Here is a 25,197-nt window from a genome sequence, read left to right as displayed (position 1 = left end):
CTATGGAATTTTGATCTTGTTGACCTACGTCGTATCCACTCTTAGCAGAGCACACGCGTGAACAATTTTCTTAATTTAGTTTTGGTAAATAGGAGAGTATAGTTTATTTAGAAAGTGCGATAGTTTACTACATTCAATACAAAGATGGTTTTAAGCGTTTTTTCTGAAGAAAATAACCCGATACCCCGTGAACAGGTATGTAAAACCCTTGTATAAGACTGTGTCGTTTTACTGCTAGTTCCCTTGATTGTTTTTTATTTAACTTGATCATCGCTACTGTTTTTAAGGATACAAAAAGTAATGTTTTTGTAAAATATGTAATACACCATTTGCGGCGCTGCTAAGGAATGCTTCCATTATATTCCTAATGTATTGCCTATAATCTGTAAGGTAATGGAGGATTCTTCACTAGTGCCGATTATTTTTAGCAATGAAACTATTATACATATACAATTTTGTTGCTATGTTTAGCTACACAAAGCTGCAGAAGCATTGTTAAAAGTTGTGGAAACACAAAAGAAAAATGAAATTCTTGCCGAGACTTGTCGAATAAACCTCGTTATTGCAATGAACAGAATTCCTTCGAGGAAGATGAAAAAAGTTTTTATGTAAGTTAGTATAAATACAATGAATTAATATATCTAAATGTGCGCAGTCTATATATATAATAATGTTGGTGCCAGATTGCACTGTTTTTTTTTTAATAAGGTCTTCTGGCATTTCTTTGTTTACTGAAGTTTCAAAGTTTTCTTGTTACAAACGGAAACTACTACTGACACTATAGATAGCTGTAACTAGGTGACATCATAATTTATAGATTTTGGCATCCCAGGCTTTGGACAATTAGGCCTTTCCTTATGTATTAGATATTTTTAAAGTGAAAAAGCGTTGCCGCTCATGCTTCACACCGCCTGTTGTTACAGTCCTCTACCCCACCCAGTGTTCACGACTTCATCGGAGATTTGTGTTTTCACGAAAGACGTCGAAAGTAAAGACATCGAAAAATCACAAGAACATTATGAAGATTTATTCAGAAATAAAGTTGGTTTTGTCCCCAAGGTACGGCCGCAAATTTAGTTAGATTTGTTTCAACGGAATGCACATTTAACTATTCCTGCCTCTCCTGTGCTTTAAAAGTTTGTCTTGCACTTTCTTATATTAATATGAAATCAATAATCTGTTCAATATAAACATACAACAACAAAATTTCATTTATCATTTACCTTTTTTCAGATGCCTTTAAAACTTCATTTCAAAACCTAATATTTTCACAGTTCATCCCACTTACTTCAATGAAAAAAGATTACAAATCCTTCGAAGCGAAACTAGCCTTATGTGGATCTTATGATTTGTTCCTCAGTGATGCACGAATAACAAGATTATTACCTCCATTAATTGGGAAACACTTTTTTACAAAAGCAAAGTAAATATTCCTTGGTGTTTTAAAGCATGGCAACGAAAAACCACAATTTGTATACGAGTCATAACTATGGACAGAGATGCATAAGCATTATCTATTGCATTGTTGCATGCCAAATTTTGTTTTTCACTTCACGCGTTAGTTTTTATCAGAAAGCTGTTTCATTTTTTGAAACTTTAGTGGTACGACTAGTAGTGGTGGTATTGTTGTGTTTAGGTTACATTTGAGCATCTCTATGCACTTACAAATTTTGATTTTTGCTTGGTACCTTATTTTAATGGTTTAAGTTGATATGTAACAAGTTTATAAACTTTACGGTTATTTCTTTGAAATTCCTTATTAAATGGGATAAGAAAATGGAACGAAAAGGTGTCTCATCTTTCCCCACACCGCTATATTATATACCATCCCCTAATACAATATATATAACATTATAACAACTTTAACACTCACAGAAATCCCAGAGATATTGACTTAACTGCCACTGATCTTAAGAAGGAATTCTTCAACAGAATATCTCGTGCTAGATGGTTAATAACTGGTAAGTTGGGTTAGTATATCTGTTATACATCGGTGCTCTACTGAAGTGTTACAGGTACAATTTTATCCTTTTGACTTTTAAATCTTTGGTGGTACCTTTACATTACATTTGAGAATCAATCTTTATTTATATACAAATTTTGGTATTTGTTTGTGTGCTGATCTAAACAGCATACAAAATAACTCTCAAAATACTAACTTGTTGGTGTCCTATAACATATTCATTTCCACCTTGTGATTTAAACATATTTATACACTTTGTTTTAAACCGACAGCCCACGGTGACACAACCATGATACACGCTGCTTCATCGAACTTAACAGCCGAACAAATAGCTGACAATCTTGAGCATTGTATTAGCGCGGTTGTGTCGCAACTTCCAAGGGTAAGTTATTGTATCTGCTACACTACAGTGCTACTATGCAACTTTTGCATAAACAGGGATAGTTAGACACAAACCTGTGAAACAAGTTTAACTTATCATTGTAAATTGTAATTGAGGCGGGGATAGTTAGACGTACATTCTTTTAATAGATATCTTCTCATTGGTTGTAATGTTTACTGATTAATGCAGTGTAGAAAATTCAAAGGTTGGCCTGCCTTCTTTTTAAGTTTGTTACATTGTCTGTTAGCATAGTGTATTTAAAAAAAAGACTGGTACATAGCTATAACAGAGTGATTTGATTGGTCAAAAACAGGAATAGCTGCGTACTAGTCTATACTTTAAATATTAGTAAGCAGAAAATTTCAGGGTTTGCCTAATTCTCTAGGTTTTGCTTCAACAACCACTTGCACAGCACTTCTTTAAAACAGAAGTTATTTATTATTAACTTGAACATCCAGGGTTGGAGCAACGTAAGAGCTTTACGGATCAAAACGAACGATTCCATCGCAATCCCGGTGTATATTAACACTATAGAAGCTGAGGATACCAAGGTAAAAGACATGGAGGAAATGGACTATATTGAAAAGAACAAGAAAAGGAAATCTGAAAAGGTAACTGAGTATAACACATAACATGATAATGTAGATAATATGATTTGGGTTAGTGAAATACAAATGTACAATTCATGAAATTTACCTCGTATCACCGTGGCAACATAATTGCCATGGAAACTCAACTTACTAAAGCAATTTTCCACATGCTTGTTTTTGAGGGAGCATACCAATATTCTACTCCAGTATTTAAATATGCATTTGTTTAATGAACACGTGTTTTATAGTTAATAACATGGCAATATTCCACCCCACGCTGCATTTCTTAATGCTGTGGTAAATTTCATGAACTATAGTAAAGATTAATACCGGTAACTTATCCTTTTGCATGCAGGGGTTGTTAGCACCGAAAAAGAAACCAAAGATACCACTTAGGAAAAGAAAAGTTGAACCAAAAAAAGTTGAACCAAAAAATTAGTTTTCAGTTTCCAATAAAGCAAGTAATATCATTGGGGTGTCATTAGATATTTTATGGAGTCGTAAAAGCTCAGATTCCAGCTCGGTCAGAACATTATGATGTCATGAAGGAGTTTTACGCCTACGGTTTTAAATAAACACTGCATTGTAATAATAGGCACAACAACATTGACACAAACACAACACTTAAACGGTTCTGACCCAGTGGTCCAACTATAATCTCTTCTTAATTGTAAGCAGGGTGTAGTTAGGTACTACGCTCTTTTGTGTAAAATAATTTATAAAATAACCGGCTTTCGCGCGTTGGGTAAAGAAATGTTCAAAATTAAGTTGGATCCCCACATCTCCCCGCTTGTAAACTCCTGGATATTCCAATAATATTCATCATGTTTTAAGAGACAATTCCACCCCTTGTTCTTGTCGTACTTGAGTTCGAATCTCTTCATTCCACACGAGGTTTAACAGGGAGGTCGGTACCTTGAAGCAAAGTTAATATTAGTAACTCTACTTCCAGTCAATCTAGATGAAAGATAAAGGTTTTCTGGAAAAGGTAGTGAATTTCAGTGGGTAGAAAGCAAGGTATAAAATATTACTGTTAGTGTAAATTGATTTCGCTAAATTTGTATTAATTTGTGTTTCATGCTCTGGTGTCAGTGCAGAAAAACTGGAAAAGGTCATCAGAAAATCAGAAAAACTGGAAAGGGTAGTGAATTTCCCACACTGCATTAAACAGTTAGGTTGCTTTAGTGGGTAGAATACTGTGTATAAAATGTTACTTTTAGGTGGGAGACAAAGCGATGGTATGTAGGTTAATATTCTGCACAGCAATAATTGGTAAACATAAACAATGAAATGTGTTTATCATTACTTCCACTGTATTTTAAAAAGCAATTCCCCAAATAATTTCTATTTCCTGGCAGCTGTAACAAACTTAGTTGTGCGTGTTCAAAGTTGTGAAATGTCATCACAATAACAATCATGGAGTCCAAACCCCATACAAGCACCATTATGAACACTCACCAAATCTGCATTTGCTAGAGTAAGACTTTCATCAGATACAGTTTCTCCAATCGATGTTTTCAACGTAAATACCGCCCATTCAAAGTTGATATTATCTCGGATGAATTCATTCAAGGCAGAAACTGTTTCACTGGCACGGAACGTACCTGCAACAATAATAAATGAGATGTAGGATTATGTATATTGCAAGATACAGTAAAAGCATCACATAGAATAGAATGTGCATACACCAGTAAAGAAGGTTATGTTATTCAAGTGGGCGGGCATGCCATGAGGAAAAGAGGTTTAGATCAGAGTTGGTCTATTACCAACACCAACACTGGATTGGAGCAATGTCCATTGAGTCTTGAATGTCTTGCCCAAGAATAAAATAAATCAGTATTGAAAAGCATCAAATTCATATCTTTCAGTTAGTTGGGAAGTGTCTAATCATTAACCACAGCGCTGGATGGTAATTTATGTTACAACAATAGTTCAGCTTTGAAAATATTAGCTTTTTTCAAAAAAAATGAGATGATTGCGGTTACAACAGAATATGATGATTAACAAGAGACAGTATTATAAACAACCCACCTTGCAGGATCTTTGCATCAGGAAACTTGATTCGTATGATAGTATATCTGTGTATGGGGGAGCTTTTTGTTGATTCTCTCATTGCTTTTGTCCGTAATTGTTTGTTTAATTCAATTTCCTCAGTCCTGTAGCGATGATTTATACAGAGTTAAAATAATATATTCCAAAAAATAAAAATTTGCCTATTCATAGCTTATAGATGCTCAAATGTGATTTAAAGATACCACCAAAGTTTCAAAAAATCAGTTCTAAAAAAAATTTCCGGCAAGAATTTTGGTTTTAGCCAAGGAAAAGCAAAAGTACAGGAATAAAACAGAATTTAGTAGGAGCTAAAATACAAGTACGTCATAAACCTTATATTCCATACCTTGCGATTTGTTCTTGTTTTACTTCCTGGGAAGTTAATTTGAAAAAGTCGTTTGAAAGTACAACTGGTGACGGGGGTCCATCTTTGATTAAGATGATCTGAGAAGAATATGTTTGATCATATGCTGTAAATGTCATAAGTGGCCTAACACAATAGTAGTTGAGTGGAAATGAGACATTTTATTGAAAAAAAACAAGAGAGTTATACAAAATGGGCCCCTGTGTCAAATCAGGGTGCAGAGATTTGCACAAAAGTTGCTCCAAGATTTATGCTAAAGTTGGTCCATTGCCCCAAAATTGTATGTACATTCATTCAGGCACTACAGCATGGCATGTCATCGGACCGAGATTTACCCAAAGTTTTCCCAACACCCCAAGTGGTACAACCCATTAGTAACATTGGAGCAATATCCGTTAAGTGTCTTGCCCAATGAAACCAACCTTCTTATCTCGATGAATCTTAACTTGAAGGCGTCCCGTTGTTTGCAAACTTTCTTTTGAACTTTTCAACGAATCCACTTCGGCGTCGTTTAGGACAAAATAAATCTCATCTGAAAATTTAAATATCTCTTACTTTTATCATACCAATAGTCACATGTTTCAACTTTCAACCCAACTTGATTTATAAATAAGTGGTCACTCACGAGGTGTATGGAACAGAACACCAGTGTTATAATGGCTGTTGATGCCCCAATGTGAGGAAAATAAGTTACATTTATTTATTTAATTTTCAACTATTATTATTTTATTATTATGCAAACCCAACTAAAAACTTTTGAGAAAGATCTGTTTAACTCTTCACACAAGGTCCCACAGTCAGTTAAGGTTGAGATACATGAAAAAAAAATTCAATCAGAGTTAAATTTAAATGCGAACCATTTTCTCCGATTCTTTTTTGAAACCCAGCTGCTTCAAGGAATTCTTCGGCCCCCTCAACAGAAGCAACTTTTTCAGTAAAAACTTTGTTATTTTTTCGTATTTTTTGATATTTTTCTTCACCAGGGTGGGCTATGATGTTGTCTATGTATCTGGATGAACATATATTTGAAAGATTGTTTATTTGTGTATGTGTACAGTAAAAAAAAGATAAGAATAAACGAAGGGAAGGAATTAGCAGCACAAAAATAGTCAATAAAACACGCTATGGGAGGAAACTAGTTAGGGAAAAGTTTTAGATGAAAGTGTTGGGTTATGGGCCAATGGTGGCCTAAATCCTAGAACCCATGGCATGCTACGCTACGGGACCTCACCCAGATAGAATAGATGAAGGCGTGACTGCTAACGTGTAATTACACTTGGTATTACAGCAGATTGGGCAAAACTTTTACGCTCAGATTTTGTAAGATATCGTGTCAGTTACATAAATGGGTAAAAAACATAAACTTAAATTACATCACCATTTACCTAATAATAATATCAACTGCAGCTTGCACTTTATCCTGGCTTGTGTTTAATGTTTTCATCATCTGAACGGCAACTGTGACGCCATTTTGACCCAGGTTCTGTGGAGTTAAAATAAATGTGTTGTGAAATTTCTAGCAAAGCCATTTTCATAGTTAACAGTTAAAAAAAACAAAAACATTTTGTTAACAATATAAATACACTGTATCAAAATATATATACTATGTGTATTCAACAGTGACATATATTAAATAAAGCTTTTTTTTCCTATTTTGCAAACCAGTTTATAAGCGTACAAGTATTAACTTGATAAATATTTCTGTAATTTATTAAAAATCAAGTTAAACGACAACCAAAATTCTAACCAATATAAAGTTTTCTTGCAAATAATTTGATAAATCAGGTTTTATATTTTTTGTATTTTATTATAAACCATGATAATGAAACATTCTGCTGCCAACCAAAGTTATTACCAAAATAAAGTTTTCACGCAAATGATTTTGTAAATTAGGTTTCGTAACAACTTCATTGGTGAATGGAGATATGAAACCCACATACGTCTCCATGCTCGTACGTGGTGATGCTACAAGCAAAAAATATATATAGTTAGTTTTAAAATTCTTCATTTTCTTTTTTTAATGCCAGATTGAAAGATTAGTTTTTTGGACTGTGAGGGTTTTACAAAAAAATTACCTTGTTATTTATGGAATATTTTTTTACTAGAGATTGTTTACAAAGGAAAATGAAAGTAAGTTATTTATCCTCTTGGGGCAAAAACAGTCTTTGAATTTTGGGGGGTTTTGAGAGAAATTGTAATATTTTGTCTATTTTCCAAACCCTGTGTTCCCATGATACTTACGTGTTGGTGAACTTCTTTCATTGTTTCCCATCCCATTGTCAGCAACCTGTTAATAACAACGTGGTCAAACATAACGGGACAACCCATCTTACTTGGATCTTCAAGTATGATATTAACATAAAAATTATTTGTATTTATCTTTATCTAACAAGTATACATACCTTAACTGGTTTGTTCTTTATTACTTTCGGAACGACGGTTTTAACTTGTTTGCTTTTTTCATCATGTCGTGCCAACGCAGCACACCCAGCGTTCATCTGCGACGACGACATTGGTTGGGTTCGAACATTTGGTGCGTTCGATGGACCAGGGTCAGTGGGTCTGGTTCTGTTAGGGGGGGGGTTAAAGTTTAGTTGGGGCCGCCCAAGCTTGTAACAAAATATATATTTTTAAACGCCAGTACAAACTACCTCGTATCATCTGTAAGTTTATGTCCTGGTCCTGCCCTAGAGAACTTTGCTTCTGTTTTTAATTTGTTAAAAAAACTTTTCATTCTTGTTTTTAACTTGCGATTACTTAGCAATGCAATTTGTAAACAAACATACAGTTACACCTGTGCAGTAGACCGTGACATGACTTAATTTATCACGTGAGCACATGCAAGTGTCAGCTGTTTTGACATTTTGTTACGTTTTTGGGCACGTAAATGGCCATGTAGATCGCTCAGAATCAGACAGTTGGTATTTTTGTTTTTTGCCATGATTTTTCCAAAGTCTAATCCTTGAAGCTGATTGGTCCTATTTCTCACGTGACTGATGCCTTCAGCTGATTACGCCCGCCTTGATTGCTCCGCGCATAAAACGCCTCTTCCGCAATGCTACCACGTTCCAGTTTAGATGAAGTTGATTCCACACCAGGTTACAAGTTGGAAGGTTTGAACAAGTTTTCTTGCAAGACTTGAGTTAAGTATTGTTTTATTACATTCGTATTATATTATACTAAAATACAGCATTACTATTGAACGACATTATACACAATAAAATTATTCTAAATTGTGCCTTGCGTTTATTACTTTTTAAGTTTAGATTATTCTTTATCACACCCTGTTTCAGGAATCGCGACGGTTCTTTATTACGTCACTCGCGACGTCACACGCAACATCTCGGTTCACAATCGCTACGTTCTGTTACGTCACAATCATTTAGGTATCGCTTTATACCGCTCGCGTTCGTCAACCGGTCTGCTACGTCATAGCTGAACAGTACGCGACTATACGCTTTCGTTCCGCGACGATTTCTTTTTCATGGGGCCCCATGCGCGTTGTGCGTCGACGCAAGGCACATTACTTGTATATTCTAATTATATTTGCGCTATAGGCGCGAAGCAAGAAGATCAAAGAATTGGTAAAATATAAATCACAATTGGCATTATTACGTACATAGGCTCTTTTCTAGAAACATCGTTGATGTGACGTCACGAAGTGGAGATAACGCAACGGAAGAACCCGCTTCGTAGGTTTATTGTTTCGTCACAGAGTTTATGGATATATTTTAATTCCCTTTTATTACAAAACATGGTTTATGACGTCACAGAGGATCAAACGACCATGACGCGAAAACGGAATGAAGGTAATTATGACGTTATAATATACAAACCGATATTTAACGACTATTTTGTTGCAGAAAAGTCGGCAAATAAATCTGCCGAAGAAAAGCGTAAGGTATTGTATAATAATTTTATTATTTAGTATTAAACGAATAACTTAGGCTTCGTAACAACTTCGTTGCATGTCCCAATCATAATTTTAATATTTTAGACGTATTTAGTATTTTTTTAATATTTAGTATTAGACGGATAACTTAGGCATACATTTAAATGCGGGATGAACTTGTTATATATTTACCTATTACGTAACTATATTACGTACAATAGGGTGGGAGAAGATGGGACACCTCTTGATTCAACTTTCTCGTCCACAAAATAAAAGAACTACGAAAACCGAATCTTCACTACTACCATAGACCGTTGTTAATTGTTTAAAAACACGAAGGATATTTGAATATTATGTGCGAAAGGTCTGTTTTCCTCCACCCTACTATAACTCTCATACTTTTGCAGACGAAGAACAAAGACGAAGACGTCGGTATAGGATACAGCACGGTTTGAGGTTTGAGTATTATAAGTATGAGTTGCGTGTTGTATGTGTGTCTTGTCTGCGCTGCTGTATTCTTATTCTGCTGGACCTAATGTTGCCAGCTATTTTTAGTCAGTCACTACTATAGTGCATTTTGCCTGTCCATGAAATATATGCAATGAAATTTCGGCGAACATCTTGCTGGATCAGATTTGTTGTTATACACTCTATTGGGTACTTCGTCCACAAAGGTGGAATCTTTTAGCGATTCTGTATTGTCCTGATTGCTTGGTGAGAACGCTATGTTGGTACACAACTACTCGAGTAATATTAACACGCAGTATAATATGCGCATAAATGTCAATCATATAGTAATCTATTTAATATACTGTAAAGTAAACTTCCCCACGTGACTAACTTTATATTACGTCATGTAGCGTGATTGGGACGATGGCCACGTCACAATTTCGCTACGACGTGGATACGATGGGGCAGAGCATTGTCCCAACCCTGCGTTCGGTGCGGTTGCGTCAGTTTTGATTGAGTTACTTAACGGTCAGGTTGTTGCGTGGACGTCGCCGCCAGTGATGCTACGCTAGATATTTGGTCACTGTCATTGCGGTTCGTAACAATCTGGCGCAGTTTCGTAACGGTGTGCGTAACGTCCGGATGTTATTATATTTTGTGAAGATACGACGAGAGTATCGCGGTACCAACATGGCGACTTACCTTTTGATTGGGACATGCGGAGCTGTTGTTGGCTTCGACTCATCCTTGCTTTCGGACATTCAATATGGTGTACACTGCAGATAAAATTATCCTTCAGGATTTGAACCATATTTTTTTTGTAGATATTTCAATGATTGTGTCCGCGTTAATTACTTTTTGACTGCGTCCCCTTTTTGTATGATTTGAGCTGTTGTGTTTGTTGCATGTTTGGCACATGTATGACGCTGCACTCGCTGTACCTTTTCTGTCTTTTTGTTGGTGTGTTCCTTACTATTTTTGTCCAGATGGTTTGGTTTTACCTTGCCTGGGGATGGCAAGGGGTTTCTCACCAGAGTAGAAACCCACTACCATTGGCTGGGGGCTTGTCGTGCCGTAGTGGCTTTCCACCAACGCCAGCCACATAAACTATGAAGGTATTTTAATCATGTTTTCTATTTTTCAGAATCTACTTTCAACAAAAGTCACCCCTTTCAGTTAAAGTTTATTTTGTGTAACTACTTTGTACTATTGCAAGATAAAATATCAACCGAACTTAATTTCTACTTCATGGAAATGGTATGATGTCCCGACCTTGCGTCATAAAGTGACGTCAAGCCGCCATACGTCACTTTATGTGAATGGGTTTGAAATCCCGTGTTATAACATAGTAACACGGAACACCTGTGTTATAACGATTGTCGTTTTCCAGCCACTCGAGGGTAAAGCAAGTTACATTCAGTATACAGAGTGGCAATTTTGGCATCAATTTATGTTGAACGTTTACTTTAACTAAATCCGCTAGACGTCAGTAAAGAGCATAGGAATTGCTATGCGACATCTAATGCGATATGGAAGGGAAACTGCATCAGATCAAAATTGATGATCAGGTGTACTTTATACAGCTGTCTTGCGCAGAAAATAATAAATATGAAGCAGTTTTTACCGATGGTAGCACTTGTTGGGCCGGAGGAATTACTGACAATGAAATTCAGACGTCGGTTACCGAGCTACAAATGAATACAGATACATACGTTACTCTGATGCATTCTGCGTTATGTGGGGTTGATCAGACTGGTAATTCCGCAACGTTCGATTACGCTTTACAGCATAACGGTCAAGATCTTACTCTACAGTGGAAAAAAGTTGACGGTGACATTAAATACTGCTTGGGGAGTATAGACTTGAAACATTCCGACTCTGCAGTCACAATGAAACAAATTTTAACTTTCTGCAGTAGTTACATGAGTAAAATGTGCACTGATAAGGGAAAGACTGAAAGAAAATGTTTGCATTTGGAAGAGCAATTCAGTAAATGCAATGAAAGCCTTAACCAGTGTTATAAAATAAAAGAAGAGCAACAAACAGAACTTTTGTCGAAATTTGTGCTGGTTCTTAATGAAAAGAAACGGAAAATAAGAGAGCTTGAAACAATAGTTAAAAACAATTGTAAAGAAAAAGACACTGGGGAAAGAAAAATCCCCCTAAATACACAAACTACTGAAAAATGTGTTCAAACTGATGACAATAAAAAACTGGCGACAAAAAACGATGATTTTGTTTCTCACTCTAGTCGAAAGCGGTTTAAAACCCCTTTACAAATACAAGTGTCCCCTATTAAAGTGACAAAACATAAATCCCTGGATGTGTCGTTGCCATCAACTGATATTTCTAGTTCAGATGATTCAACTGTGAACGCAAGCAACCTATTAGAAGGCTGTGACTGAAAACATATTTAACATATCGTACAACGTGACACGCCATGGGACATGAGATTTAAGCCAGAGTTGGCTCATTACTGCAACAGAAAGTTATGGACAGAGTTGGCCCATTACCCCAACACCCAAGGTGCTACTGCATGGGCCTTACCATATGTTAAAGTCTGTTGCTTCCCCAAAAGTGGGTCTGGGAAGTTTTCTGAATATCAATAACTTATATATATATATAAGTTATATCTTGTGTTGTGTAAACTTATAAAATATGGCCTTGAAAAATATGGAAAGTTGCTATAAGCATCCAAGTGTGAATTTGTGATCTTAAGAAGTTTGAAAATCATACCCTGTGCAACTACTAACTATTGTACTATGTTGGAAATAACTGTGTATTGGTAGGTTGCATATTGCACCGTAACAATATACTTAATGAATGCTCTTGGATAATAATAATAACTTTTATTTCTTTGATCACGGTAGCAAAGATTTAGAAATGTTTTAAACGAAAAGACAGGATTTAGCGACAAAACAACACTTAATGTTTATTGTATGATTATAAAATAGTTAATCATTTTTTTACCGCAATTCTTATTTAGATCTTCTGTTAGGTAAATTTAGCATCACCTTATACAATTGGTGCAACTTGACTACGCAAAATGGATCCTGAAGATATAATGGACATAAACATTCGCATATTCCGTGGGCATAAAGGAGAAGTACGTATTGGTACTGCTATATAAGGTTTAAAATGAATAAATGGAACTTTCCTCGCATGATGCGGCAACAAAAGTCGTTACAACATGGGTGTTCTGTTTCATACACAGCGTGCCCGCTTGAAATATTGCCATAAGTTCTCTCTGTTGCAGCATTTCCTAGAAGTGTTATGTCCAATTATACATAAGCACACAATGGCAGCAACGACAACCCTTGAACCCTCCAATGATTGACTCATATTTATGACAGGTTAACTCGTGCTGTTTGTCCTCCGACCTCCAGCTGTTGGTGACTGCTTCAGATGATTCTCGTTTAATCGTATGGAATGTTCGGCAGAGGAAGCCGTTGTGTGAACTTGTAGGGCATACAGGGCCGGTCAATTCATGTCAATTCACACCTGATAATAAGGCAGTGGTCAGTGGTTCATATGACGGGAGTGTCAGGTGCTTATGTTACATTTATATGGTTCAATGTCTGGGTGGATACCTAAATATATATATAGTACGGTGGGGAAAGATGGGACACTTTTTAACTCAATTTTCTTGGCCCATTTTGTAGTAAGCAAAGCATATTATGTGGTAAAGGTGTCCCATCTTCCTCCACCCTACTATATGAAATTTGGTTCAGAACTACTGAATGTGTTTAATTGTATATTTTTGTAAAGAATAAGGAACCTCATTGATTAATGTGGTGAATGCAATATACTTTGGCTCTGCTTGTTTGTATAGACACCTAACAGCAGGGTTAAATCTGGGGTGACATTGTTAAAATACAGTTACACTCATAGTTGTCAAACATAGGGAACCTCATTGATTAATGTGGTGAATGCAATATACTTTGGCTCTGCTTTTTTGTATATACACCTAACAGCGGGGGTAAATGTGCTTAAAGTAAAAAACAGGTAGGCTAAAACATATGGTGTCACGTTTTCACTCTAGGGACCCGTAAAGTTACACCTTATGTTAAAACACAACACCTATGCTATGTCTACTCCTTATAAACCTGCATATTTTAAACCAGGGTTTGGGAGACATCTACATCACGTTGCAGCATGGTGTTACATGGTAAGTATCATCTTAAATACTTTATAATAGCTGGCGCTCTGTCGCAGTTTTATCTGGTAAAGCGAATGATTAGAGGTCTTGGGGGCGAAACGCAATTAGATATAACAATTAGATATTCATGTTCCATGATAAATAATCATTTAGTCTGTCAAATTAACTGCCATCAATTAGTTAACAAAAGTCATCTTTAACTGGTAACTTCATTTTATGGATAATTGACTAGCTCCTGTCTAAATTCCAGGGTGTTGGGGTAATAGGACAACTCTGGCTTAAATCTCTGGTTAGTTAACAAAAGTCATCTTTAACTGGTAACTTCATTTTATGGATAATTGACCAGCTCCTGTCTGAATTCCTGGGTGTTGGGGTAATAGGACAACTCTGGCTTAAATCTCTGGTTGTTGGGGTAGTGGGACAGCTTTGGTCTAAATCCCTGGGTGTTGGGGTAATGGGACAACTTTGGTCTAAATCCCTGGGTGTTGGGACCAAATCTGGCTTATATCACTGGGTGTTGGGGCAATGAACCTAACCTAAATCCCAAGTGCTTAAAAAGAAGAAAAGAATGTTATAACCTCATGTCACCACTAACACTAAACTAACATTATCATGATCAACCTTACTTTAGAACACAAGAAAAGTGTGGAATGTGTGAATGTTTCGCATGATGGTTTATTGGTGGCATCAACATCATGGGATGGTTGGGTTATAGTTTGGAACTTGGAGGTAAAACCATAGGCAGTAGGCAGCATGTGTTTTATCAAAAGCTGTGGTGACGATGACAACTATATTTAAGACAAACATATAAATGTTAAAATACAGTTACACTCATAGTTGTCAAACATAGGGAACCTCATTGATTAATGTGGTGAATGCAATATACTTTGGCTCTGCTTGTTTGTATACACCTAACAGCAGGGTAAAATCTGGGGTGACATTGTTAAAATACAGTTACACTCATAGTTGTCAAACATAGGGAACCTGATTGATTAATGCAAGTCATGAGACCTGAGATTTAGGCCAAAGCTTGCCTATTATCCTAATATTCATGGTCTTTATAATAACAATCCAAGCAGTTTTGGTATTGCTATTCAATGAATTAAATATTTAACTTTCTTCAACAGACTGGAGCGTTGCTTTACAAACTACTCGGTCACAAGGATTGCGTAAAAACTTGTTCGTTTTCACTCCATGATGAATATCTTGCATCAGGCGGCTGGGATTATACTGTACGGGTGTGGAAGCTTAAAACAACAGCAAGAGGTTTAAAAGTTTTCACTATTTGCCTTAATATGAGTTGTTATGTGAATAAATGAAGCTTATTTATCCTCGCCTGGCAGTGCAAAGACTGTCGTTATAATATGAATGTTCTGTTTCATACACCTTGTGCCAGCTTACAAGTTGTCGTTATAATATGAATGTTCTGTTTCATACACCTTGTGCCAGCTTACAAGTTACCATGTATGTAACTTATTTATTCTCGCATGGCAGGGCAACGACATCCGTTATAACATGGCTGTTCTGTTTCATACACCTCATGCCGATTTCAAGTAACCACGTATGTAACTTATTTATCCTCGCATGGCTGGGCAACGGCAGTCGTTTTAGCACGGGTGTTCTGTTTCATACACCTCAAGCCCGTTTACAAGTTACCATGTATGTAACTTATGTATCCTCGCATAGCGAGGCAATGACGAAGCAATGTTCCCATGTCACCATATACGTAATGCTACCATAGGTGTTGTTAGATTATCTGTTATATAGACTCTGTTATATTCTAAATGATTTCCACCAATCTCAAATATTATTGCTCACAGATAGTTGCACCAATAGCAAATGGCTGCTACAAAGGTTTAAGAAACTTCCCGACCACGATATATATATGATGGTGTTGGAAGGACATACGGGGAATGTACAAGATGTCGCGTTTTCCACAGCTGGTTTGTTGGTGAGAATAACATTACATTACATGCGTATTTTTTATCTCTACAAATCAGATGAGAAAGTTTTAAATATAACAGCAGGGTTTTGAATACGATAGGAAAGTTGGGGGTTCTGCTTTATTATAAACATGTTATAGTGACTGTCGTTTTACCGTTCCGTTCTTTTAAGTTTGTTATCCAAGCCAAAGCAACTACTTTATCATTTTCATTTCATGGGTTCAACAGCAACGCATTTTAACTCACTCTTATCTTTAACTGACTTTTATCCATAGACTTTAACGACTGTTGTTTTAGTGAAATTTACTCAATTACCTTCTTTTCGTTGTTTTAACAAGTGGATTTTAGTTTTTGTTTTGAAATTTAAACAAAAAATTAAAATGTGCTAACCTAGTAGTATTAGGTACTTAAGTTTTCCCTGCACGACTGCATATCCCAACCCAAAGCTTTTTGTTCATTGCCCTGCCATAGATAAATAAGTATCAATCTTCCCACCCCAGGCATCATGTTCATGGGATCGTAGTGTTTGTTTATGGAATCCACATCGAGGGGATTTGATTCGGCGTATGTTGGGGCACACGGGGTGGGTGAAAGCGATCTCGTTCTCGTCGTCTTCGCTCGAACTTGCATCTTCTGCTGATGACGATACAGTAAGTTCTGTGGGAAGATTGCAATGCAGCTTAAAGGAGAGAGAGATTTAAATAAAGAAAATTAGATTTAAAAAAATGATCTCAGAAGAGAGGGCTTCAGAAAAAGGGAGAGCCTATAAAAGAGAGATTGAACAAAAGATTTAAAAAAATGCAATACTTAAAAACTCAAATGGGAGAAAAAGAATAAAAAGGTAATTTTAAAAAATGCATGCAACTCCAGTAAGAAAGAGATTTCAGAAAAAAAAAATGAGGTTTTACAAAGATAGATGTCAAGTTTTTTTTTGTTTTTAATGTTTCTGATGATGACGACTAACCCCTCAAACTCACAGATACGAGTTTGGAGCGTTATGAGTGGAGAATGTATAAACATACATCAGGTAATGTTTTAATATTAAAGCATAAGAGTGTATGTAGCTTATATTCTATATGGGTGAGGTCCTGCGATGAGGCACACCAAGGACAGACTTGGCCCATTATCCCAAATTTGTATGTACGTCAAATTCTATATGGATCCTACAGCATGGCATGCCTTATGGCCTGAGAATTAGGGCCGATTTGGCCAATTACTCAAACACCCAGGATGCTGCCTCAATTTGTGGCCACAGGGTTGAAGCAATGTCTGCTAAATATCTAACCCAAAGACGCATAAGCTGTCAGTAAAAGGGGAATGAACAGCAAACCCTGACGATGTCTCACTAGATCCAAATAAAAAACAGACCTTTAAAATGAAGGAAAAATTTTAACTGACTTTACCCTTGCTGGTGAGGAAAACGTCAGTCTTTATAACACCGGTGTTTTGTTACCTTTGAGATTATAATAACAAACCTGCTCAAACAGTTCTTCCATATATACAATACATACAGATATACAAATATACCTTCAGTGATTAACCTCTTCTTATCTACAGAGCCACACTGACCTTGCACAAGTTTGTTTATTCTCTCAATCAGGTGCCTTGCTAGCTTGTGGTTCAGCTATATTCAACCCACTACCTAAGCTTAATAATAAACCTGTGGTTGATGGATGTAAATGAAACAATATTATGCTTTAAACCAGTGGTTCTCAACCTTTTTAGCTTACGGACCCGTAAAATTTCAAAACAAGTTTTGCGTCCCAGTGGACCTTTAAAAATAAGATCAACCTAAAATGTAATTACGACAAAAGTAAGCAACTCAAAAGCAAAGAATGGAAACTTCAATTTAACGAGAACTTGGCTGACTTCTTTGGATATTAAACATGGTTCTATTACAGCTTTTTTTTGCAATTAAGATATTAAGTTGTAATATATATGGCTGACCGGTATGAAAGTTGAAGTGGCCCGGCACCGATTTTGAGAATTCTACGGCAGATGAGAACCACTGTTTTAAACAAAATCTATTTTGAGATGATTTTTACCTTATTTTCCCACTGTTACCTGAAGCACTTTTGTAAAAACTAGTTTCCTAAACGCACTTTAGCAAAACACTGTTATTTACTTTTACACTGTATTTTGAACTGAATTGTTTATTGTAATGCAGTATGGGTTTCCTATGAATGAATGTGGTTTATTTATCTTCGTGTTGCCAAGACATTCGTTATAACACGGTTGTTACCTCACGCCGTTCACGAGCTACCACCCATGTAATTAGTTGCTGTCTTGACACCTACCAGTATTAAGCCTTATCCCTCCATTAGGGTGCAAGCAAGTTACTACCATTTACCCTCGCATAGTAAAGCAACAACAGTCGTTAGAACACAGGTGTTCTGTTTCATACACCTCGTGCCTGCTTACAAGTATGTATGTAATTAGTTGAATAGCTGTCTCATTCAAGGAAACCTACACCTACCAGTATCAAGCACTGAAACCGATGTCCTTTACTTGTTAAAAGCAAATAATTACCGAGCCATGGTGCCAAATTGGATATTTCATCACCATTAAAACAAGGAGTAACATCTGTTGCATGGAGCTGGAACCTGATACCCCCCTGTCAACAGGAGACTGAAAACCTCAACAAATCAGTTTTGTCCCCATTAAAACAAGAATGTAGTTTCTACAGATAATGTTTATTCAGCATCTCACTTACTCACTGTACATGCATTGTGTTGTCATCATGACATCACAATGAGCAGAAGCATGCGTTCACATATTGATCAAGCAGAACACCAGGTTGGGAATTAATTTGCGCCGTTTCCCACCTTGGTGTTAAAACTATACACAGCTACTAGTGTGGAAACATAATGTGAATGTTGAGGCATGAACAATTCCTCTGCTGTGTGGTACACCCTGAAGCTATGACTCCAAGACAAGTATACGACACCAAGCGTGTAGTAAAACAAAACACCCTCTAAAACCACACATGCAATTAACGCTATACTAGATATATGCAGGAAATCGTGGCTTCCTTAGTAAAGGAAAAGAAACCACTTCAGGTCATCATGGAAAAGAAATTAAAATTCGCAGCAGATTTCGCGCTGCTGATAAAATATGCAACAAAAACATCGAACAACATAAAATAAATAAGAAATCAATTATATCGCTGGGAATTGTGGCGTAATGGCCATGTTATCCTAGAAGAAACATTAGCTATGTAAGTGTGATTAAGAGATTAAGGGCAGCAGAAATATACAAGTGAAAGTTATTATAACAGGAATACTAAAACAACCTACAGGTTAATGTATTATACTGTTTCATTGGACGTATACAGCTAAATATTCGTCATTATTTTCTATCGCATGCTATTAGAAAATAGGTATAACCGTGAGATTACTTGCAGATTAATCCTGTTTAATATACACATGTTCACTCAGCCTAATAATAAAGTAAAAGGACAAAACGAAAGATTTTCTACACAGGTTTGTGGAGAGACCACGTAATAAAGTAAAGTTTTTTAAATCTTGTTGATCTTTTCGCCGACAATAACTGGGTTTTCTTTTCGTATCTTTGCTTGGGCATCGGCTTTGTAATCAAAGCCACAAGCATGTTGGTCTGAGTAACGATGCAGGCTGCAGAATATTTGGCCACATCTGCAGTAGAAACCTACGGAACACAACAACATATTGAAGCAAGTACGGGAATAACAGTCAGGATTAAGTTAAGCCCAACAATAATGTAAGTATAGATTGCACCCTAAAATACATAGTGTATAAGAAGCTAAAATACATAGTGTATAAGATAGAGTTTTCATCTAAAATACATCAATAAACCTCATAGTGCACAAATTTTTAGACGGCATTTTTGTTTGTTACAAATAATAGCAAGTGATCCTTAATTCCTCCATTATATTATCCATGTCTGACACAATGCTTTGCTTTACCATATAAGGCAGTAAGCTTGTAATTTATGCGAGTTTTATGATGTTATTTTGGCGTTTAATGTTTACTACAAACGGACTACTATTTCAAATACAAAGAAATGAAAATGCTCGTTAAAACACCAGACTCTCTCAATAAACCACATCATCTTTAACAAGATAATTATTAAAACAAATCCTAAACTTTAAGCACAAATCATGGAATGTAAAACAACACCTGCGGTATTATTACAATATCTTAAAGCCCAGAAAAATATTATTAAAACAATTTTTTAAATACCAGTGAAAAACATCAGCATTTTATACCAATTTCTAAATCTTTAGGCACAGATCATTGGGTGTTAGACAATATCTGTGTTATAACAATACCTTAAAGCCCAGATAAAAGTAAGTATTAAAAAATAGAAAATTTTAAGCATGGATTATGCCTATCATGGGTGTAGTATAACTTAGTGATTATAACAAACCACCCACCGGTAAGTCCGAGTCGTTTCCTACACGTCGCGCAACGATTCTTCTTTGGTTTTGAAGGGGAAGACTGACTGTCGTCCAATGAAGTGCTCGCCTCATCAAAACTAGAGTTCTTTAAGAAAGATAAAGTTTAATTGCAAAATTTAAAAAACTATAGGAGCACCTGTATAAAAAGTGCCTATTTGTAAAAAGTGTCCGATTTTTGTTTTTTAAATGCCTGTATAGGAGTGTCTTTGACATAACTCCAATTGGAGTTCTGTTTAAGCAATTTAAATGTTATTTATAACAAATGTTCTTTTACTTATGCTACCAGGTTTAATGTAAATATCCTTCAAGCAGCTCATCTGGTATGAAATCAGTGTTTTTTCCAGAAAAAAAACGCCAACTTTTTTTGTTTTTTTTCAATGTTTACAATTTCAGTGAAAAGAATACGCTGTGATTGTGAAGAGATCAACTTTGTTTGCATTTCAATCAATCATTGAAATAATTGAAGCTTACCTGTGGTGAAGGTGAAGTGAGGGAGGTCACGGGGTTAGTTGCCGTAGGTATGGAGATAGGGGGGCTGCTGGGGGGCGTGGAGGTACCACTGTAATATAAAGTGAACAATAAGCATACATATAACGGGTATTATAAATTTGTTAACAATAAACATAAAGCTTGTGGAGGTAGCACTGTAATAAAATAGAGTGGATGACAATAGGCATATATTAGTTAACTTAACGTTACGACTAGCTTTTGAAACAGAGGTGACATATTTTATTTCTATTCATTGTAAAAAACAAAATAGGGGAGAAATATGGTTTAGCACTCAACCTAAACAGATTTATGCAGGTAAAACAAAAGCAGAGCCAAAGTATATTGCATTCACCACACTAATCAATAAGGTTCCCTATGTTTGACAACTATGAGGTGTAACTGTTAATTTAGAAGCTAAGTTAAGTAACCTTATGGTTGTGGTTGGAACATCATTGGTTGCAAGGGAAGCCATCGCGTTTGCTACTGAACCATCTTGTTTGTCACTGGAAAAGTTAATCTGTTTAACCTACTTCATATAATATGGCATACTAGCCTAGCAGTGTGAATAATCACTTAGGTATACTAAATTACTAATGGTTCAGCTATGTGGAGTGAGTGACAAAAAAGTGATTTAAATTGTTTTACGGTAAGCCCATATTTTACATAAAAATAAACCAAAGAAAGCAGGTAAATATAAATGGTTCAACTTTGTTACATGATTGTAGCATTGGTAACAAAGTTTAAATATTCTTTTAAAGCCACTTTTTACATAAAATAAATAAAGCATTTTAACATCATTTTATTGTGATTGACATAAGAAGTAAAATAATTCCTAAGTTCATAATTTAATTTAGTCTTTAATTGAAACAAAAATAACGCAAATATAAAAGTAGGACTTACATAGTAGTTGCAGATGCTGGCTCTGGTGATTTTGAAGCAAGGGAAACAGCTGGAAAAATATCAACAATCAATAAATATCCAACCACCCATCCCACGGTGCTAATCTTAAAAACGCTACCCCCTAAATCCGTAAGCAGATTTAAAGCATTAAACATTTTAGTGAGCAAATTTTGTTACGCTTTTATCGACTTAACCTGTTTATTGTCAAATATTTGGCTACATTTTTATTGGGTTTACGTCCGAATGTCCCTGCTTTACTTTTGCTATTAATTTTCAAAGTCTTTTACTTAATTTAAAAAAATAATTTTTTGAAGTCCTAATAAATGTCATTAATGAATATTGCAAGAATTAAATAGAAAGCACCAATATAAACCATGGTTTAGTGTGTAACAAGGGTGGCTAGTGGGTACAACAATCCCTTAACTTGTTTTGCAGGTTAGAATATACTTGATTGCTACCCAAGTAGGGATAAATAACAAGTACTAGAGGAAGTAAACAGGTTTTAGAAGTTTCATGATTTATTGGCACTTTACAACTTGTTAAGTTTCCTTATGAACAGTTGGTTCACACAAAATAGTGGTAATGGTTTCAATGGCAACCATTGTCTTATATCTTAATATTATGAGTTTGGTTAACTCTTGATTTAGTAAATTTGGTTTAATTTTGTGAAATTGTTTTAAACTAACAATTTTTTTGGGTGATTTTGTTAATGGTAAAACTAGAGTTGTTAGTTTCACTCACACAGAAATAAGTGAGAAGTGGGCAAAGGTGAATATATACAACAAATGGTAACAAACATTCACTCAGGTTAGTTCGCCACTTCCTTAACTATTTAACATAACCCCTTTGGTGTTAACAGTTTTCCGCTAATACATTTATAACAGCTAACGTTTAAACTTCCGGAAACGCTGTAAATTTAAGACAATATAGAAAAGGGGGAAAAGAATTTCCTAGTTTTTACCTGGTGATTTACGTCCAGAATTATTTTTCTTTTGCACAGTATCCTTGTAACACATAGAACACATCCCTTCAAACTTGGAGTTCCCATAAAAACCACATCCATTTTTTCTACATAGCTGACCTTGACTTGACTGACTGGGTCCTTCCATACTTGCTGGGAAAATATATTGGTTTTAATAAGGATCACATAACATATTATTTTTATACAGTTTTTAAAATGGCTCACAACTCTAAAGGATAATCTTATTTTGCTACAACCCAGTGGTCACTAATGGGTTATCTAAATTGTCAGTCATACAGAAAAATAATCCCCTACAAACTTATATCGATGGTAACTTGAAAGCGGGCCTTGAGGTGTATGGATCTGAAAACTCGTGTTATGACTGTTGTTGGGAGGATATAAAAGTTACATACATTTATTCTGCGACGTCACTTTAACTACAGTTTCAGTTTTCAACTTATATGACTGTTATGACTGTTGTTTTCAACTTATAGTAAACATTGTCAGTCATTTTTTGGGAACAGCAAAAGCAAATTAGGGAAATTTAAACCGAATGCTCCACTTTATGGCATAAATTATTTTTAAAGGTTTTTTGATGAATAATGAAAACTCACGAGCAGTATCCACAAAAACAACAAATATTTAATAAAGTAAACCTTTTTTTTATAATGTTCAGGTGGTACTACTAGTTTACTACCACCTAATATACTATTACAGAAAAAGTTAAAACTGATCTTAAATGTCATTTTATGCATATAGTCTTTAACATTATACTACGTATACAACATTAAACCAACAATTAGAATGATCTGAATCATGTTAAAGGGGAATTGGAACAAAAATATTAAATTTGTAAATAGATACAGATGCTCAAAGTGATTTAAAGTCATCACAAAGTTTCAAAAAACGAAAAATCCCAATAAATTCGAGTGAATTCCAAGTAAAAATATCATAATCAGCATTCTATTATAGCAATGATTCAGAAAACCAAATGGGAAATGAGTTTCAAGTCTTATAATCCATAACAAATACATGAATGATATAAGTTCCTTGCATGACCCAAATAAGTGATGTGACTCACCAAATATTCAGGTTATGTTCAAATATTCCAAGGTATTATTCGGATATTTTGTTGCTCCTTTAAAGAACAAACGTAGCGAAACACTACTGTTGCCAAACCCAGCAAAATCAGAGGATTTTTAAACAAAAACACTAAGTTTAATACAGATGAAAATTGATACCAATCTTAAAAGTACTGAAATATAAATAGCATAAATATAATATATTATATATGTATAGTTTACTTCTGTTTACTCTGAATAATTGTATGGTGTTATTGGTGTATTTATACATTCTCATTTCTAGTTCTTTAATTGGAATAATTACACCGTACACCTGTTTAATGACCGATTCCTTTACGTGGAAATCGAGTGATTAAAAACATAGGCACCAGCAAACTGATAATCAATGTTTTGTTTATCAATAAATATAGAACACAACATCATTTACATTTATTACAATAAACAAATATAAATCAAATATCCAATAATAATCCATTTTGTAAAATAAAATAAATTATTAACAGTTAGATTCCAATATAGCAACACAGCATATTAAAAGTGCAGTGGTTTTGTTAATAAACAAGTTAAAAAAGACATTCACAATAATTCAAAGGGATTAATTTAAAAATATGGCAACAATTAGGAATTACTGAACCTACTAAACAAATGAACAAATATATTTTCCAATACCATTCCAAACTTTTAGCGTTTTAACGTTTAATCAATTTACAATAATATATATATAAAACATAATTCTTAAGAACACAAAACGTAACCTTACTAAAGATAACTATAACTATGTATATTCTGACAAACGGAGTTAAACATTATAGATAAACATGGTGACTAACATTAAATAACTATTCTAAACCCTTATACGTTGATGTAAAGCATAACATGACTGCATAGCAAAGCTGAAACCGACTAACTGCTTTGTGAAGGTCAGAACAAAGCTATATTATGTACTTGTTGTTTACAGACAATAGTTACGCGTCATGTAAAAATCGCCGCCTTTGTTTCGTACTTGGCAACAAAAATGACTTTTTCTCACTAAGCAAAACTGACTGTAGCCGTAAATAAGCTGCGAATCGTAAAAGTAACGCCTGCAGTTCTACGGTTGTCCAGTTCTTTGTTAAACATAAAGACCCAACCTACGGTTTCCCTGTGACCTGTGACGTCACAGAGTAGCGTCACACAGCGTCAATTCATCGGAATCATAGCGCCGCAACTAATCGAGCACAACGGTGAATTATACATCTCTAGACGTCGACAAAAGCAAAGCTATCGTCTGTTTAAGCTTTATATACGTTAAAATAGTCATGTTCTATGTATACGTCAACCCAGTTAGGAAATTCTGCTCTTTTAAAGCAAGTCGATGAAGAATTTGGCACAAGTGAGAGGAATTAATATTACTCTGTTTCGGTGAAGCAAGATAATAAAGTCTTGCGTCAGAGTTATTTTCTCCTTTCATGATTTAGCACACGGTTAGAACATGCACTGATTCGACGTACTGTTGTGTTGTGGTACAGAAATACGCGCATCATTGCGATTAG

At 35.3% G+C, this 25,197-nt stretch overlaps 5 protein-coding genes across 5 annotated transcripts; 3 read left to right on the top strand and 2 right to left on the bottom strand.

Moving 5' to 3' along the window:
• The first annotated feature begins 33 nt into the window (after positions 1-33).
• Positions 34-3,405, top strand: LOC149737425 (ribosomal L1 domain-containing protein 1-like). The gene is made up of 8 exons (XM_089874861.1): positions 34-195; positions 472-608; positions 924-1,059; positions 1,275-1,423; positions 1,876-1,961; positions 2,236-2,345; positions 2,804-2,956; positions 3,291-3,405. The coding sequence occupies exons 1-8, from the start codon at positions 145-147 to the stop codon at positions 3,372-3,374; spliced, it is 906 nt and encodes a 301-aa protein (XP_089730987.1). The 5' UTR covers positions 34-144; the 3' UTR covers positions 3,375-3,405.
• LOC149737424 (UBX domain-containing protein 6-like) lies at positions 3,145-8,241 on the bottom strand. Its single transcript, XM_089874857.1, has 11 exons — positions 8,003-8,241; positions 7,754-7,919; positions 7,593-7,638; positions 7,207-7,316; positions 6,737-6,834; positions 6,209-6,360; positions 5,774-5,883; positions 5,334-5,431; positions 4,967-5,091; positions 4,394-4,539; positions 3,145-3,850 (listed from the first exon to the last, which is right to left on the bottom strand). The coding sequence occupies exons 1-11, from the start codon at positions 8,083-8,085 to the stop codon at positions 3,758-3,760; spliced, it is 1,227 nt and encodes a 408-aa protein (XP_089730983.1). The 5' UTR covers positions 8,086-8,241; the 3' UTR covers positions 3,145-3,757.
• A 2,854-nt stretch (positions 8,242-11,095) lies between these two features.
• On the top strand, positions 11,096-12,298 carry LOC149737423 (DNA repair protein XRCC4-like). The gene has a single exon (XM_089874863.1). The coding sequence runs from the start codon at positions 11,223-11,225 to the stop codon at positions 12,096-12,098; it is 876 nt and encodes a 291-aa protein (XP_089730989.1). The 5' UTR covers positions 11,096-11,222; the 3' UTR covers positions 12,099-12,298.
• A 354-nt stretch (positions 12,299-12,652) lies between these two features.
• Positions 12,653-17,996, top strand: LOC149737422 (uncharacterized). The gene is made up of 9 exons (XM_089874859.1): positions 12,653-12,799; positions 13,047-13,240; positions 13,818-13,861; positions 14,484-14,581; positions 14,980-15,118; positions 15,673-15,803; positions 16,296-16,445; positions 16,775-16,822; positions 17,353-17,996. The coding sequence occupies exons 1-9, from the start codon at positions 12,740-12,742 to the stop codon at positions 17,476-17,478; spliced, it is 990 nt and encodes a 329-aa protein (XP_089730985.1). The 5' UTR covers positions 12,653-12,739; the 3' UTR covers positions 17,479-17,996.
• A 473-nt stretch (positions 17,997-18,469) lies between these two features.
• LOC149737421 (AN1-type zinc finger protein 5-like) lies at positions 18,470-23,840 on the bottom strand. Its single transcript, XM_089874864.1, has 7 exons — positions 23,665-23,840; positions 22,584-22,736; positions 21,623-21,671; positions 21,151-21,225; positions 20,705-20,792; positions 20,210-20,318; positions 18,470-19,461 (listed from the first exon to the last, which is right to left on the bottom strand). Exons 2-7 carry the CDS (start codon positions 22,729-22,731, stop codon positions 19,313-19,315), a joined length of 618 nt encoding a protein of 205 aa, XP_089730990.1. The 5' UTR covers positions 22,732-22,736; positions 23,665-23,840; the 3' UTR covers positions 18,470-19,312.
• Positions 23,841-25,197: the final 1,357 nt, after the last annotated feature.

Source organism: Ciona robusta, chromosome 3 (genome assembly GCF_009617815.1).
Source record: "Ciona robusta chromosome 3, ASM961781v2".
Lineage (NCBI taxonomy): Eukaryota > Metazoa > Chordata > Ascidiacea > Phlebobranchia > Cionidae > Ciona > Ciona robusta.
Note: the sequence above shows the minus strand (reverse complement) of the source record. Positions and strands in the feature narration are given on the sequence as shown.

Bases quoted from the DNA above. Each gene is read 5' to 3' on its own strand.
- LOC149737423 (XM_089874863.1), top strand. From the start codon at position 11,223: ATGGAAGGGAAACTGCATCAGATCAAAATTGATGATCAGGTGTACTTT.
- LOC149737425 (XM_089874861.1), top strand. From the start codon at position 145: ATGGTTTTAAGCGTTTTTTCTGAAGAAAATAACCCGATACCCCGTGAA. The intron at 2,346-2,803 runs GTAAGTTATTGT...TTGAACATCCAG, and splicing joins TTGTGTCGCAACTTCCAAGG to GGTTGGAGCAACGTAAGAGC. The intron at 2,957-3,290 runs GTAACTGAGTAT...TTTTGCATGCAG, and splicing joins AGAAAAGGAAATCTGAAAAG to GGGTTGTTAGCACCGAAAAA.
- LOC149737424 (XM_089874857.1), bottom strand. From the start codon at position 8,085: ATGAAAAGTTTTTTTAACAAATTAAAAACAGAAGCAAAGTTCTCTAGG. The intron at 5,432-5,773 runs GTTGGTTTCATT...TATTCTTCTCAG, and splicing joins AGATTCATCGAGATAAGAAG to ATCATCTTAATCAAAGATGG. The intron at 3,851-4,393 runs GTGAGTGTTCAT...CTTTGCTTCAAG, and splicing joins CTCTAGCAAATGCAGATTTG to GTACCGACCTCCCTGTTAAA.
- LOC149737421 (XM_089874864.1), bottom strand. From the start codon at position 22,731: ATGGAAGGACCCAGTCAGTCAAGTCAAGGTCAGCTATGTAGAAAAAAT. The intron at 21,226-21,622 runs GTAAGTCCTACT...TAACTTTTCCAG, and splicing joins CCAGCATCTGCAACTACTAT to TGACAAACAAGATGGTTCAG. The intron at 20,319-20,704 runs GTAAGCTTCAAT...TCTTTCTTAAAG, and splicing joins TCACTTCACCTTCACCACAG to AACTCTAGTTTTGATGAGGC.
- LOC149737422 (XM_089874859.1), top strand. From the start codon at position 12,740: ATGGATCCTGAAGATATAATGGACATAAACATTCGCATATTCCGTGGG. The intron at 12,800-13,046 runs GTACGTATTGGT...TATTTATGACAG, and splicing joins TCCGTGGGCATAAAGGAGAA to GTTAACTCGTGCTGTTTGTC. The intron at 15,804-16,295 runs GTGAGAATAACA...TTCCCACCCCAG, and splicing joins TTTCCACAGCTGGTTTGTTG to GCATCATGTTCATGGGATCG.